The 16,912-nt window shown below is 48.4% G+C and overlaps 1 protein-coding gene across 1 annotated transcript in view; it reads right to left on the reverse strand.

Moving 5' to 3' along the window:
- The window catches only part of HSPA4 (heat shock protein family A (Hsp70) member 4), a 424,381-nt gene that overhangs the window by 270,808 nt on the left and 136,661 nt on the right, over nt 1-16,912 (reverse strand). Inside the window, exon 9 of the mRNA XM_078653080.1 lies at nt 3,767-3,918. Coding sequence (XP_078509206.1) covers nt 3,767-3,918 — 152 coding nt within the window. The remainder of the gene's footprint in view (nt 1-3,766; nt 3,919-16,912) is intronic.

The following is a 16,912-nucleotide window of genomic DNA, read 5'->3' on the forward strand; positions in this document are numbered from 1 at the left end:
GGTATAGGCGCTGACGCCGTGTGGGAGTCGCATAGACGTCCGAGAAGTCGGGTGGGACACCAACCTCATGCAAAAGAGGAGGCGCGGACGTCAGCACCCGCGTGGACAGACGCAGAGTCAGTCGTCTCGACGTAGACGACCTCCAGGGGGAACTCTGCCTGGGCACCGCCCGACGTCGATCCCACCACAATATGCAGGGAGGAAAGGCGTCGACAGGGTGTCGATGCCAGCGCCATCTCAGACTTCAGCGCAGAAAGCCGCGCAGGGCTATGCAGTGACTGAAGGGGTGGGCTGGACGGGCAACTGCGAGGGCCCTCTGGGCCATGTGTGGTCGGTGTGGTTTCAGCTCGAGTCGATGCACACAGCCGGCGCAGAGGATGAATCCGCCGGCGAGGACCCAACATGAGCGCCTTCCACCTCTGTGGGACCCGAAGGCGCACCAGGGATAGGGGGTGACCCAAAGTAAGAGTGGAGTACTTTGGAATAAGCCTCCATTTGGGCCTGTGTCGCTCCAACTCCCGGAAAGGGAGGGTACTGAGGAGACGACTGCCAGACACCCATGCCTGGCAGGGAGTGAGAGGAACAGGCGCCAGCATCACGAGTATGGGAGGAAGATCTCCACGACTTACGATTGTGCTTACTTGCCTCCGCACTTGACTCGACTTGACGTCCGCAGGAACGACCTCGGGAACGGACCCGATCCCGAGAGGGAGAGCGGCGACGCGAAGGTGCAGGACCGGACAGCCATGCAGCCAGCAATTTCATACGACGCTCCCTCAAGGACTTAGATTTCATTCGTTGACAGGCGTCGCACTCTTTGGAGTCGTGGTGCACTCCTAGGCACCACATACAGATGGCATGCGGGTCCATGACAGACATCTGGCACGCACAGGTCTCACACGCCTTAAAGCATGAGGGCATTGCACACTGTTCCGTGACGCCGAAGGTCTCGAGAAGGCCCGGAAAGCAGGCCATGGAACCTCTGATTTTCCAGGATCCGCTTTGGGACGCGGAAAAGTAGAAAACAAACATCAGCGTGCTGGGAGGGGCATATATGGCTCCGCTGACGTCATGTCCGTGGACGTCGTCAGGGCGGAGCCGTGCAGCGCTGCCCCCGGCGCGCAGAGGTGCTGCTGCCGAAAGTTTTCCGGATCCAGTATGATGCCTGGGGATATTCTAAGTTAAGGAATCTGCGGCTAGATGTCTATCAGATAGAGGAAAGCAGGATACCCCTAGAGCCACTTTATTCCTCCTCGCCACAGACTTGGACACCGCAGGAATATCCATCAGCTTCTGCCACACATTAAGGGCGGGTTAAGTCAAAGCCTAGTTGAAAGGAAGCAAAGGCTTAGAGAGGGACAAAGGGAATGGAGCACCTCAATCAAAATATTTGACTTCAACTTTGCTGTGGGCAGTCAACTCCAGCAGATCCGCTGCATTCCTGATACAGTGATAAGAAGGCACTCCTACGTTGTCAGATCTTTTGGAGACTAGAGCTCCCATTCAGGGGATGTATCCAACTCTTGATCTGGGTCCACAGTCTCCTTTTCCTCAGACTCCTTATGTTGTTCCTGGTACTCCTCCTTTTCAATCAACCTCTGTGCTGCTCTTCTAGACCTCATTCTTGGGGCCGGCGCCAAGCGCGGCACCAGTAACTGCAGGATCAGTGTCAAAGGAAGGTCTACTGGGACAGAAGTCAACGAAGGTTGAAATGCCGCGGGATCAGAAACCGACTGTGCCAGAGAAAATCCACCCAGTGGTACTCATCCCTCCAGAGGCTGCATCAGGAGAGGCCAACTTCCTGGAGCCATCAGCATAAAAGGCATGAGAGGTGCCGGAGGGAACTAAGGTGGCAAACCTCCCAGGGAGTATGTCAGGGGACCTATGGGGCCAAACAGTGCACCAGTAGGGTTTTCCTCTCTGGCGAACAAGGCAAACATCGCATTCAGGAAATACAACAGATCCGTAACCAGAGTTGGGAAGGCAGGATATCCTGGATCCTGTACAGCAGGTTCAGAGATGCTTCGAGGGGGTGCCACAATCGGCTCAGAGTGTGGCGCCGGAAAACCTGGAGCCAGAGGTGGAGTAGATGACAAAAGTGGAGGAGTTGTTACTCTTGGGGAGTCGGAGACACTTTAGGAGAAGGAGAGACTTCGTCCTTCCGATGACGCCGGGGAGCCGTAGACACAGACTTCGGCATCTCATCTTTTGACTAACTATGCCAGGACCCATGGCACCACTTCATAGGCTTCCTCAATTACTTTTATGGTATGCAGTCGGTGACTTGGAACAGAACCTCAACCTTCTTCGACCTCTTCTTGCTTCTTGGCTTTGGCCATTAAAAACTTGGCTTCCCACTCCTTCAAAGCCTTGGGGTTCATGCGCCTGCATGACTAACACTCCCCGACGTCGTGGTCCAATGAGAGACCCCACAGACAGTCATCATGAGGGTCAATAATAGACATCTGATCCCCATATTCCCTGCATGGCTTAAATCCAGATTTCCTCTGCGTAGCCATGGTCGATGCTACTAAACACCAAAAACTATCAACAAAGTAAACTAAAGCCCTGAAAAAAAACATTACATGTCGACGGCACGTAAAAAAGAGAACGGACATCAGGTTGCTGGTGAGGTCTTCTTATGGCTCCGATTACATCACGCGGGGTTTGCAAACTGAGGCATACCAGTAGAGCTTACATTTGTGGACTGTACATTTTGTCAGCTGTACAGTTTTGTGCCACCTTCCCGTGGATAGGAATACTTTAGTATCCACTAGAGCAATTCGTTCTTGCTCAGGGTTAGTTCCTAATTCCTTCTCCTTTGTGACATAGTGCCATTAGCCCCATCGGCTAATGATAAAGTGTTTTCAGCAGATGCTTACACCCATGTGATGAAGACAGGTTCCACTAGAGCAGACTGAATATTTGAGCCTGAAGGCAAATAATGCTGATTATTTAATATGAAACCTTGACAATGGTTGTGTTTTAGGTGTAAAGGTAGGCGTACAGTAAATCACTAGATTAAGTCTTGGTCAATAATAGAGAACTGCCTTTTGAGTTTAAATCTGCCACAGACAATAGTTCCGGGGCCGATTTATGCCTTTTTTCCCCAGAGATATAAGATTTTCTAAATCCTTGTGTTGTGGAACTAAGAGAGGAAATTCATGAAAAAGGCACATGTATTCTTCACCCGAGAAATTCACTCACAATGAGCACCACACTACTTTACTTATCATTGAGGGGTTTATCAGGTACAGATTCGAGGTTCAAAATCATGATGAAACCAGAAATCTAATGTACATAAAGATCAAGCGCTAAAACCAAATAAATCAAAGTGATTATTTTTCAGCATTCCTGCTTTACATGTACTACAGGATTTCAAGACAGACAAATAGGGACCAGCAGAAGCATGTGAATCTCAAAGATTCAATTCTGGAGGAAAGTGTATTACATTTGCAATGGCAGGAGACTGTGTCTTCCCAAAAGTCTACTAAAAGAAGAAAGTGCAAAAAGTAACTTACAAACAGACATAACCATTCTCATCACGGTCTTAAGTTCTGATGTTGTACAATTTGGGTAAAATGCAGTGAGGTTTCTTAGGAGCAGGGCATGAGTGAAACTTACAGGGATCAAAGAGCTATTGGTCCAACAAGCATCAAACAATTATTACATATAGGTGGTATGAAGCACTACTTATATTCTTGAAAGTAAAGTGGTGCAACAAAGTATATTTTTAGAATGCCAGGACATAGAAGCATGATCTTACCTGCAAAGCGCAGCCTCGAGTGACTGCTTCATCTGCATTTAACGTTGTACTAATTTCTTTACCAAAGAACTTTATGATTCTTTCCTTTACAGAAGGAATTCTCGTAGCACCACCTACAATTTCTACGGCATAAATATCCTCCTTTTTCAACTCTAAAATCAAACAAGAACACTCCCATTAGCAGGTACTGTTGATGAGCGATTATTTATACGGGAGAACTGGATACATTGACAATGTGCAAATACATAGAAACCCAATTTGTTGTGAGCAATGCCCTTTGAGACTCAACCACGTGATATTTGATGCAATGGTTTGCCAGCACAAGCTACAAAAAAGTCCACATTTCAAAGTTTGTATAGGTCCAAGCAAATACTGAAACATAATTGCAATACAAAGAGATCCCCAAATAACACTGCTGTTGCGACAATAACACTCTCACTTTTATGACAAGCATGTGTGGGAAATATAAATCAGATAAAGGAAAATAAGTTGCCTTGCGACTAAAAAACATGATTACACTATGATGTGGTATCTTATAAATGAATCTTACATTACATCCCAAAATTTAATATTTAAGGAGCATAACTCTGTATTTAAAACACAATCCAGAATGCTGCAAGCCCTTTACAACACAATTCTGTAGTCCTGTTTAGTGTACCGCCCGAAACAAGACCAAACAACAAACCATCAAGCATCTAGCAAATTCCACTGGATTGTGTGTACCACTACATATCCAATAGCCATCTCCAACCCCTCAGTTAATTAAACCATATACAACTAAACGTTGGGCCCTTTTAAGAAACAAATTTGTCACCTATTAACTCTGAGTTACATACTTCAATACCAGGAAAAAAACGTAGTAAAGAACTCGCAACAGCGTGACCTCACATTATCACCAGCAATACACCACAATAACAATGCTTCTCTAGCTGTGAAAAATGCACGCTTAGCAACAGAAGAAACTCAGGCTTGCAATAATCAACCTCTCACTTTTTCAACATGCCGGGGTGTGGCATTCCTATTGCCAGGACATATCGTTTGGGGTCAAGGACAACAAGTATTCATGTTTATATTGTCGTTGGGACAAGTAGGCCCCAACCCCCTGCAGCACAAACACTTTGGCGATGGTTTATAGTACTACAATATGAATCAAGGAAGTTAAGGTAATATTTGTGTAAATCTGTAAATGCTACTTGAACCTGCATTTATGGTTCATAAATTCAAAGCCTTTATTATTTGGGGAAGAACACTATAAAAAAAAAAGTAAGGTCGGACAGCGGTTCCAGAATAACAAGCATTGGAAATGCAATAGGTCTCGCATTAGAAAAGTTGGAGTTATTGGTCTTGTAAATGACATATTTTATTTATTTGTTGGTTTTTAAAATTGTTAAAATTGATGGCTTTGTCATTTACAATGCCAATAGTTATAACTTTCGCGAATGTGACACCTATAGCATTTGGAATGCAACATGTTTTGTATTTACGTGACTTAGATGGCAGCTCTGGTCGTTAGGCCACATCTCTAGAGAGCAGGAGAGTGCAGCAGGGGAGAGAAGCACAGCAATGCAATAGGTCTCGCATTAGGAAAGTTTGAGCTATTGGTATTGTAAAGGACACATTTTTTATTTATGTGCTTGTTTTGAAAATAGCGAAATTAATAGCTTTGTTATTTACAATGCCAATAGTTTTATCTTTCGCAAATGTGACACCTATTGTAACACAATATGTGTTGTGAGGGTGAGTGAGGGTGAGGGGTTGAGGGTGAGTGAGGGTGAGGGGTTGAGGGTGAGTGAGGGTGAGGGGTTGAGGGTGAGTGTGAGGGTGAGGGGTTGAGGGTGAGTGAGGGTGAGGGGTTGAGGGTGAGTGAGGGTGAGTGGTTGAGGGTGAGTGAGGGTGAGTGGTTGAGGGTGAGTGAGGGTGAGTGAGGGTGAGGGTGAGTGAGGGTGAGTGAGGGTGAGGGGTTGAGGGTGAGTGAGGGTGAGGGGTTGAGGGTGAGTGAGGGTGAGGGTGAGTGAGGGTGAGTGTGTGAGGGTGAGGGGTTGAGGGTGAATGAGGGTGAGTGAGGGTGAGTGAGGGGTTGAGGGTGAGTGAGGGTGAGGGGTTGAGGGTGAATGAGGGTGAGTGAGGGTGAGTGAGGGGTTGAGGGTGAGTGAGGGTGAGGGGTTGAGGGTGAGTGAGGGTGAGGGTGAGTGAGGGTGAGTGTGTGAGGGTGAGGGGTTGAGGGTGAATGAGGGTGAGTGAGGGTGAGTGAGGGGTTGAGGGTGAGTGAGGGTGAGGGGTTGAGGGTGAATGAGGGTGAGTGAGGGTGAGTGAGGGGTTGAGGGTGAGTGAGGGTGAGGGGTTGAGGGTGAGTGAGGGTGAGGGTGAGTGAGGGTGAGTGTGTGAGGGTGAGGGGTTGAGGGTGAATGAGGGTGAGTGAGGGTGAGTGAGGGGTTGAGGGTGAGTGAGGGGTTGAGGGTGAGTGAGGGTGAGTGAGGGTGAGGGTGAATGAGGGTGAGTGAGGGTGAGGGTGAGTGAGGGGTTGAGGGTGAGTGAGGGTGAGTGAGGGTGAGGGTGAATGAGGGTGAGTGAGGGTGAGGGTGAGTGAGGGTGAGGGGTTGAGGGTGAGTGAGGGTGAGTGAGGGTGAGGGTGAGTGAGGGTGAGGGGTTGAGGGTGAGTGAGGGTGAGGGTGAGTGAGGGTGGTGAGGGTGGGTGAGGGTGAGTGAGTGAGTGAGGGTGGGTGGGTGAGGGTGAGTGAGGGTGAGTGAGGGTGAGTGAGGGGTTGAGGGTGAGTGAGGGGTTGAGGGTGAGTGAGGGTGAGGGTGAGTGAGGGTGAGGGTGAATGAGGGTGAGTGAGGGTGAGGGTGAGTGAGGGTGAGGGGTTGAGGGTGAGTGAGGGTGAGGGTGAGTGAGGGTGAGGGGTTGAGGGTGAGGGAGGGTGAGGGAGAGTGAGGGTGAGGGTGAGTGAGGGTGAGGGGTTAAGGGCGGGTGAGGGTGAGTGAGGGTGAGGGGTTGAGGGCGGGTGAGGGTGAGTGAGGGTGAGGGGTTGAGGGTGAGTGAGGGTGAGGGGTTGAGGGAGGGTGAGGGTGAGTGAGGGTGAGGGTGAGGGGTTGAGGGTGAGTGAGGGTGAGTGAGGCTGAGGGTGAGGGGTTGAGGGTGGGTGAGGGGTTGAGGGTGGGTGAGGGTGAGTGAGGGTGAGGGGTTGAGGGTGAGTGTGAGGGTGAGGGGTTGAGGGTGGGTGAGGGGTTGAGGGTGGGTGAGGGGTTGAGGGTGGGTGAGGGGTTGAGGGTGGGTGAGGGGTTGAGGGTGGGTGAGGGGTTGAGGGGTTGAGGGTGGGTGAGGGTGAGGGGTTGAGGGTGAGGGGTTGAGGGTGAGTGAGGGTGAGGGGTTGAGGGTGAGTGTGAGGGTGAGGGGTTGAGGGTGAGTGTGAGGGTGAGGGGTTGAGGGTGAGTGAGGGTGAGGGGTTGAGGGTGAGTGTGAGGGTGAGGGTGAGTGAGGGTGAGGGGGTGAGGGGTTGAGGGTGAGTGAGGGGGTGAGGGGGTGAGGGTTGAGGGTGAGTGAGGGGGTGAGGGTGAGGGGGTGAGGGGGAGGGGGTGAGGGGGAGTGAGGGGTTGAGGGTGAGTGAGGGGGTGAGGGGTTGAGGGTGAGTGAGGGGGTGAGGGGTTGAGGGTGAGTGAGGGGGAGAGGGCGAGGGGGTGAGGGGGCGAGGGTGAGGGTGGGGGTGTGAGGGTGAGGGGTTGAGGGTGAGTGAGGGGTTGAGGGTGAGGGGGTGAGGGGTTGAGGGTGAGGGGTTGAGGGTGAGGGGTTGAGGGTGAGGGGTTGAGGGGTTGAGGGTGAGGGGGTGAGGGGTTGAGGGGGTGAGGGGTTGAGGGGTTGAGGGTGAGGGGGTGAGGGTGAGGGGTTGAGGGTGAGGGGGTGAGGGGTTGAGGGTGAGGGTGTGAGGGGTTGAGGGTGAGGGTGTGAGGGGTTGAGGGTGTGAGGGGTTGAGGGTGTGAGGGTGAGGGTGAGGGGTTGAGGGTGAGGGGGTGAGGGGTTGAGGGTGAGGGGGTGAGGGGTTGAGGGTGAGGGGGTGAGGGGTTGAGGGTGAGGGGGTGAGGGGTTGAGGGTGAGGGGGTGAGGGGTTGAGGGTGAGGGGGTGAGGGGTTGAGGGTGAGGGTGAGGGGTTGAGGGTGAGGGTGAGGGGGTGAGGGGTTGAGGGTGAGGGGTTGAGGGTGAGGGGTTGAGGGTGCGGGGGTGAGGGTGAGGGGGTGAGGGTGAGGGTGAGGGGGTGAGGGGGTGAGGGTGAGGGGGTGAGGGTGGGTGAGGGGTTAAGGGTGAGGGGTTGAGGGTGAGGGGTTGAGGGTGAGGGGTTGAGGGTGAGGGGTTGAGGGTGAGGGGTTGAGGGTGAGGGTGAGGGGTTGAGGGTGAGGGGGTGAGGGTGAGGGGTGAGGGTGTGAGGGTGAGGGTGTGAGGGTGAGGGTGCGGGGGTGAGGGTGCGGGGGTGAGGGTGCGGGGGTGAGGGTGCGGGGGTGAGGGTGCGGGGGTGAGGGTGAGGGGGTGAGGGTGAGGGGGTGAGGGGGTGAGGGGGTGAGGGTGAGGGGGTGAGGGTGGGTGAGGGGTTAAGGGTGAGGGGTTGAGGGTGAGGGGTTGAGGGTGAGGGGTTGAGGGTGAGGGGTTGAGGGTGAGGGGTTGAGGGTGAGGGGTTGAGGGTGAGGGGTGAGGGTGAGGGGTGAGGGTGTGAGGGTGAGGGTGAGGGGGTGAGGGGGTGAGGGTGACGGGGGTGAGGGGGTGAGGGGTTGAGGGGTTGAGGGTGAGGGGTTGAGGGTGAGGGGTTGAGGGTGAGGGGTTGGGGGTGAGGGGTTGGGGGTGAGGGGTTGGGGTTGGGGTTGGGGTTGGGGGTGAGGGGGAGAGGGTGAGGGGTTGAGGGTGTGTGAGGGTGGGTGAGGGGTTGAGGGTGAGTGAGGGTGAGTGAGGGTGAGGGTGGGTGAGGGTGAGGGTGGGTGAGGGGTTGAGGGTGAGTGAGGGTGAGGGTGAGGGTGAGTGAGGGTGAGGGTGAGTGAGGGTGAGGGTGAGTGAGGGTGAGTGAGGGTGAGGGTGAGTGAGGGTGAGTGAGGGTGAGGGGTTGAGGGTGAGTGAGGGTGAGGGGTTGAGGGTGGGTGAGGGTGAGGGGTTGAGGGTGGGTGAGGGTGAGTGAGGGTGAGGGGGTGAGGGGTTGAGGGTGAGTGTGAGGGTGAGGGGTTGAGGGTGAGGGGTTGAGGGTGAGTGAGGGTGAGGGTGAGGGGTTGAGGGTGAGGGTGAGTGAGGGTGAGGGGTTGAGGGTGAGTGAGGGTGAGGGGTTGAGGGTGAGTGAGGGTGAGGGGTTGAGGGTGGGTGAGGGTGAGGGGTTGAGGGTGGGTGAGGGGTTGAGGGTGGGTGAGGGGTTGAGGGTGGGTGAGGGTGAGGGGTTGAGGGTGAGGGATTGAGGGTGAGGGGTTGAGGGTGGGTGAGGGGGTGAGGGGTTGAGGGTGAGGGGTTGAGGGTGAGGGGTTGAGGGTGAGGGTGAGGGGTTGAGGGTGAGGGGTTGAGGGTGAGGGGTTGAGGGTGAGGGGGTGAGGGTGAGGGGGTGAGGGGGTGAGGGGTTGAGGGTGGGTGAGGGGTTGAGGGTGAGTGTGAGGGGTTGAGGGTGAGTGTGAGGGTGAGGGGTTGAGGGTGAGTGTGAGGGTGAGGGGGAGTGAGTGTGAGGGTGAGTGAGTGTGAGGGTGAGTGAGTGTGAGGGTGAGTGAGTGTGAGGGTGAGGGGGTGAGGGTGAGGGGGGCACAAGTCCTAACAAGGAAGCAAAGCAAACAGCCGGAGAAGAGAGAAAACGGCAGGAATCGAAGTAAAGAGGAGGATGCAAGGAGAGGTACAGAGGGAGTTAGCATAAAAGGAGACACGGCCGGCGGCCGTGAAACTGAAAGTACGGCCGGCCGGCCGTGAATAATTAGGGGATGAGCGCACGCTGAGAAGCTGCCTTTGATGTGGTAATGCGAGGCAGGCAGGCAGGCGGCTGGTGGCATTGTGCACGCGCTTTTTAGGGCTTGCGCAATGACCTAAAAAGCACATGCACTTCAAGAAATCGCCAGTGGAATCGTGCTTGGGTAAACGCTGTTTAAGCCCCTATAGAGCTTCGCCAGCTATGCGCATGCGCACAGCAGGCGAGCCCTAAATAAATGTGTACACAAGTTAAAAAAAACATGAGGCTATGTGTAAAGCTCCAAGAATGCTCCATGATCAGATGCAAATATCTGAAGACGTTTGATAGAAAGATTGAGGATTCTTTTCTCTCAAAACCAAACGTTCACAAAAAAATGCAACTAGGAAAAATAACGTTTTGCTACACTAATGTGAAATTTTAGGTCCCATTCCTTTAGAAGTATCAGTTAATAAAATGTTGACGCATGCTAATATTTCCCAAAAATATTCTTAATGGAAAATCAAGTAACCACCTTTCACAAAATTATGGGTAACATGAAAATAATAAAGCACTGGCAAAGCCAATAGGCCTGACTTTGGTGATCAGCCCTTTTCTTTTGCTAATACGAGTCTTGCTTGGTTGGACATGGCTTTCATAAAGCTTTATTATTGCGGGAGCGACTTTGACCTCACCATTATAACAAAAATTGCCAAAAATATTTGAGTCCCAAAAAAGTACACATTGCCAGAGTAGTACTTTGTGTGCCAATATGCTCCTAGTGGAAGGGCAGAATCTGGTCACTCGCAGTAAAGCTAATCCATAGAGTATTAATAAAAGCAAAATATCTTGGTTAACACCAGACCTAATAAAGGCCCCACTTCTTAAAGAAAGTAAATTCAATTCAATACTTTATTTCGGTCAATTTAGACCATAAAAGTTCATAAGAATAAGTAAAATCACATCAATATCAGGATCACAGCGATTTTACAACTTTGACAATAATAGGCTAAGGGGGATCAGAGTTTCCAACAATTCATCGTCTATTTACAAATAAAAACAGTTAATTTAGAATCCATTAAATATAAATTTTAAAAACGTTAGGAAAGCTTAAAAAAAGGAGGTTGCTCAGATATTTTTTCCACAGATGATAATATTACTATTAGATCAAACCAATAATAACTAATTTTCCACAGGTTTTTAAGGGTTAAGAACAGACCATTTAAATTAGATAAACTAATAGTACCCATTAGTTACTAAAATTTTTGTGCTACAGCTTTTACAATTTCATACCATTTTTAGCTCTAAAATACATTACAAAGGAATCTTGATACCCAAAAACCACGAATTGTGTAGTATCAAATCGTAAGATCCGCTCTGCCTGCCCAAAATGTCTTAATTTTAAGATATTACATAACAGTTTAATCCACCTTTTTTCTTGGATGTTCATATGTGGGACAGAAAAATAAAATGTGCATATCATTTTCCTTAACTTGAGACAGTTTTTGCAAAAAGTACACTTATCAGAGTCTTTATCATTTGCATTACTACCCCATTTGGATTTCTTATCATTAGTTTGCAAAACCCCATATCTGAATTTCAGGTATAATGATTTGGCAATCGGTGGATTTACCTCGTCCAACAGTGGTTCGAATTGGGGGTTGTCTTTAAATAACAGAAAAGATGTGGTTAGAGATCCTAAACTGGTGTCATGTAGCAGATTAATACTCAAGTAATTCCAAAAAGATGTTTTACTACCTTGCTACATGCCCTAGTTAAATATGAGGGGTTATCCCCAGTAGTGTGATAGTCCTATTTTTTTAAAACCAGCTCAAGATATGTTTAAACCATTGAATACCTTTTAAAAGACCAAAAGGCATTATTTCCTGTAACCCCTTGTTATAGTGCACAAGCTCATCCGTAGACCAAATTCTTATCCAAAATAAAAGGGGGCGTAGCGCAGCAAGACTATCAGTGCGCTTTAAATTAATATAAAAAAAAACGGAAGCATTGGAGTTCTAGTCGGTAATGACAGTAGCTTACTAACAAATTTATTTTCTCCATTTCGAAGCTACGCTTGCATTGCGGACCCCAAAGTTCTGCCCCATATAAGGCTGCTGACTGGGCCTTAAATTTAAAAACCTCTATGGCGGGAGAAACCGCCTTAGAGGTACTCCCGCTGTGTTTCTTTATAATGGGAGTGCAATTTTGGAGCAGAACAAGTCTATTTTTTTCTAATTTAGAGTCCAATGTGATTCCTAAATAGTTAAAGCTATTCACATATTCTAGTCTTTGACATTTTAACTCTAGTTTCTTTTTAAAAGCTGAGCTAATAGACATGTATTTAGTCTTTGTAGGGTTGATCTCAAGTCCCTTCTTAGTACAGTACAAATGAAAGGAATTTAGCAAGTTTTGGAGCCCGCAGGGGGTTTGTGAAATTAAAAGTGTCATCTGCGAAGAGTAGTGAAGGTATCACTCCCCCCCCCCAACTTGGGAGAATCTATTTTACATCCTGCCAGGGAAGAGGGGATATCATTTACATATAAAGTAAACAAGGTAGGTGCCAGCACGCAACCTTGTCGCATGCCTCGCTTCACAGGTATTTCCCTTGTAAGTTCTCCTCTCGGTCCCCATCTCACTTTTGCATACTTTCCTTCATGTAATCTAATTATCTGAGCTAGCAATTCGATTGGTATCCCCAAGTTCCTCAGGTGACCCCAGAGGCTACTCCTGGGAAACAAATCGAACGCAGCTCTCAGATCCACAAAAGCTACATATAGAGTACCTTGCCTTAGCATTATAGATTTCCAAAAAAAGGCATAGGAATCTGAAAACTTGGTCAATGGTGCTGGTCTTCTTTCTAAACCCTGCTTGAAATTTGGTTAATAAATCAGCCTGTTCAATCCAAGACCACAAACGAGACAGTATGTGCCTGGCAAATACTTTTTGCGGAATATCAGACTGATCGGCGATAGTTTGCCGGGTCAAGTCTGTTTCCCTTTTTAAAAACTAACTATCTCTGCCCCCTTACATGTATTTGGTATAGGATCAAAGTTTGCTATCGCATTACAAAGCTTATTTATATATGGACCCCAGATGTTCAAGTCATGTTTTAAAAGATCACCAGGTATTTTATCCGGTCCTGGTGCTTTACCAGATTTGACTATTTCTAAAACTTGTTTTGTTTCCTTTAGTGTAAAATGCAAATTGGCTGCCTTTGCTATAGTAATCATATCCTCCGGCATTTCAAATCTGTCTCCATCGGATTCAGTGTAAAGTGCGGAGATATGATTTATCCAAGTATCCTCATCTAAAAAGAGATCTCTTTGTGCTCTACCTGTCCTACTGCCCTGTGATATCAAGTTCCAGAATCCAGCCTGGTCCTTAGCCGCACATATTAGGTCTGCCCATATCTCCTCGTCCCATGCTCTCTTTGCGACTTCTAATGTCGGATTATAAATACGCCTTTTTTCCCTCGTATTTCCTATATCCTTACCCTGAATTGCTGTAATTAACTCAAGCTTCGCTGTTCAACAATCCTTACTGTACCATGGCTAACCCTTTCAGATGTTTCGGACTTCCTTTCTTTAGGCATTTTACTTAGTACAGGGACTAAAGCATCTACCAATCTACTGTGGAGGTCAGTCATCTTTATTGGATCTATGTTGTTATCTATATAAGAAGAAAGGGTATCTGCGAAGATTAAATACATACTGGACATCGGTGTTTTGTCCCCTAAGATATTTGGGCACTTTACAGCTCTGTTATTCCACTTCAGTATGATTTCATCATCTAGACTACCACTATCAACGTCACCAGGAAGTACTATAGATAGAATTCCTGGTGAAGTCTTCAAGCTCAAGGGTAAGTGATCACTTTCTGTTCTGGAATCTATTTTGAGGTCACTCAGATAACACCAACACCCTAGTGTCACCAAGATATAATCTATATAACTTCGTGAGTTACCTCTATAAAAAGTGTGCTCCTTAGGGCTATCAGATGGAAGTCGCCCATTACAGGCTCTGAGATTATGTGCTAATGTTAGTCCTAAAAGTTGAGTCACCGCTACTGTACACTTAACCTCCTTTTTACTAGCCAATTCTGGAATATTATAAGCTTGATCTTGAGCCTCCAGCAGTTCACCAAATCCCAATACAGGCTCAAAGTTGCAATTAAAATCGCCACCTATTACGATATTGGGACTATGTCCTAGAGAATTAAGAACAAGTTCCAACTGGATAATCACTGATGACTCAGTGTGCAGGGCAAGGTCTGTTATAGATGTTAAAAAGATATATGGCCCTGCCATCCTTGGCCATTAGTTTTAGGCCCAATATATCTTTAGAAGAGACGTCCAGAGGGACAATGTCGATTTTTAAGGAAACTCTAATCCAGATCACCAATCCTCCGGATGGTCTACCTTTTACTGAGGGTGTCGCCCCCACCCATTATGTTTTATAACCAACCTTATGAGGACTATCTAAGAGCCAGGTTTCTTGCAAGAGGATAACATGAGTCTCTATATATTCATGCCAGATAGGGTCCAACAAGTTCCTATTTAACCCTGCAATATTCCAAGATACAATATGCAGGTCTAATATATTACTAGGATCTCTAGGGCATATTGATTCCTTTCCTGACATTCTAGTAATTACTTTTGAGTCAGGATTAGTTGGTAGATAGGAGGAAGGGGATTGTATGTTAACCACCCGAAGATAGCATTTTTACAGGTGCCATAATAGTCTCCTCGGTCATAAGATCTTTTTGGCCGCTTGATTGACAGCCCAACCCCATCTGTTGCCCCAATGTGGAACACCCATCTATACACTTAACCCTTCCACTAGCTGTTGTCAACTCTAACTTCGGGTGTGTAAGCTTTGAATGTCAATCTTGATCCTCGAGGGTGGATAGTACCTCAAAGCAGTTGTTCACCTCCATCATTGGGTTAAAGTTACTTATATAGCCACTCTCCCTAGGTCTATAAAAATATCCCAGAGGTAGAGCACTGATACTTGTGTATCGCCGATCAGTCATATCTTTCATTTCTAGGAGTGCTCTAATTGTGGCCGCCTAAAATTTACCACTACGCAGTCCCCGCTAATGTTCTTCCTGGATTCACCTCCCCAACTGTGAGAAGGAGCCAAAAAGGGGGTGTAGCGGCAATACCAACTGGATTACCTACCGTCCTAATGGAGACGAAGACGCTGATGTCACAGCTCACGCGATAACAACGCCTCTTTTCCCCGCCCCACAGTACGTCGGACCTGACCCGGAAGTTGTTTCCACCAGAGTCGGACCTCAACAGACTGATCAGCGGAGTGACCAATCAGGAAGCCCGCAATCAGGTCACGAGGAGCAGAAAAACCCGGGAGAAACAACAACCAGCGCGCCTACTGGAATCCTGCAGACAACGCTGGAAGAAGACGCCAAAGGAGCTACAGTCGCCATCGCAGCTCGAGAGGACAGGAAGACTCACCCGAAGAACCAGAGGATCCGGACGTGTGGACCGAACACTGTTGGAGCCCGGGGGACACGCATTAGTAGCCGCAACTCAGGAGAGTTGTGGCAAACCCTGGAACGTAGCGGAACTGCGGGTACATGTGGGAGGAGGAGGAGGAGGAGGGGGAGCTCGGGGACAGTGGGTGGCTGTGAGAAAAACCCTTGTATGCACTGTTCTTTATTCTGCCGCTCTTAGCCGGTTTTGATACCAACTCCTGGCCCTCTGAGCTATAAAGCTACCATTAAATGTTCTAAGCACAGTACTTTATTGGGTTAACCTGTGCCTTAGAGGAACCCTCCCTCACATCCCTTAACCTTGCGCACGGTGTGGTGACGGATTAGGTGCTCCCCTAGAATAGAACCCGACGGTGACCACTGTTCTTTTCTTTCTTATGAGTAATTGCAGTACCCCGGAGGCTTCTATCACCGAGTATCAAGGTTCCATGGACCACCTGACACCACTTTTGAAGAAGACCCCCAGAACTTAAGGCTGCCGACTAGTTTTCAAGTTACTCTAATTTCCAAACGGACTGTTTCCAATCCCCTCACTCTCCCTAAGGACTATATTGTGATCATCAATAAATCCACAGTATTCACCCCATACGGCCTTCTCGCTTCTGTTTCCTACCTTCCCTCCGACACCAACCTACCCTACGCACCATCAAAATGTCAGCTTCCCTCATCGGATTAAATTGCCGGAATTTAGCTAACCAATTAATCACTTTATTGTTCAGGCTTAGCCAGTTCTCCTTCTGATCTCTCCTAAGCACTGGTACCCCTGCTAAGATTAGCGTATACGGACATGATGCTGGAGGGAGCCTAAGAACTTCTTCATTCGGGGTTAAATCTGTGCCTTTTGGGCTACATAGAGGTAATCTAATCATTTTTCCCCATAACGCTACCTGCATTTGCCAGTGTACTACCTTCTGATGTCTGATGAGCTAGTGTACTACCCCCTGATTTAGTCACCGTTGATGCGACTATAATTGCAGGCGAAGGCTTGCTTTTAGAGCTGGGACTACTTCCAACCCGATCGACAGATTGTTATCTCAGCTTCAAGAGGAATAGGCCTATACTCTGGGCGTGTACTAAATCTTTGAGTATTTCCTCAACCTTTGGGTCTATCCCCCGTATCTTGACTGCTTGTGCTCCACTGCCCTATGGTATTTTGAAAAAGGTCCAACTTCTCTTCAAATGGTTTTAGAGTCTTGCCAATATGTGATACCAAATCAGTCAAGATTCCTTCTCTGGCAGAATCTAAAGATTTCTTTATAATAGACTCAATGTCCCTCTTGTAATCAACAGGAGCAGAGTAACATTCATTATTATAAGGCTCTGTCTGAGTAGACCTGTTTTTGCCAGGAGCTCTATTGGCTTCTAAACTAGTTGCTGATTTCCCTCTTAGAATTGCACCCCCAGGAGCCCTAGTCCTCGATTTCCTAGGGACTGGTATTTCCTTTTTTACATTTTTTGTATCCACTTTTTTCCCCAATGACTGGTTTTTATTCCTTAGTCTAGTCTCCATTGGTAAGCTTATTCTATTTGATTCAATGGAGATAGATAAATCAGTACAATCACGGGAAGGATCATCCTCTTTCCCTACATCTGAGGGTATCTGCGGAGGGTTAAGCGGAGACCCTTCTTTCAGCAATTTGAATCTCTGGATTTATAAGATTCTGCCCTAAAGATGAAAGCATCTAAAGTGCCGAGAGTTCCCTTACGCTTGCTCATACTTCTTCCCTTAATTACAATTTATATA

This window comes from Lissotriton helveticus, chromosome 7, assembly GCF_964261635.1.
Source record: "Lissotriton helveticus chromosome 7, aLisHel1.1, whole genome shotgun sequence".
NCBI classification, from domain to species: domain Eukaryota; kingdom Metazoa; phylum Chordata; class Amphibia; order Caudata; family Salamandridae; genus Lissotriton; species Lissotriton helveticus.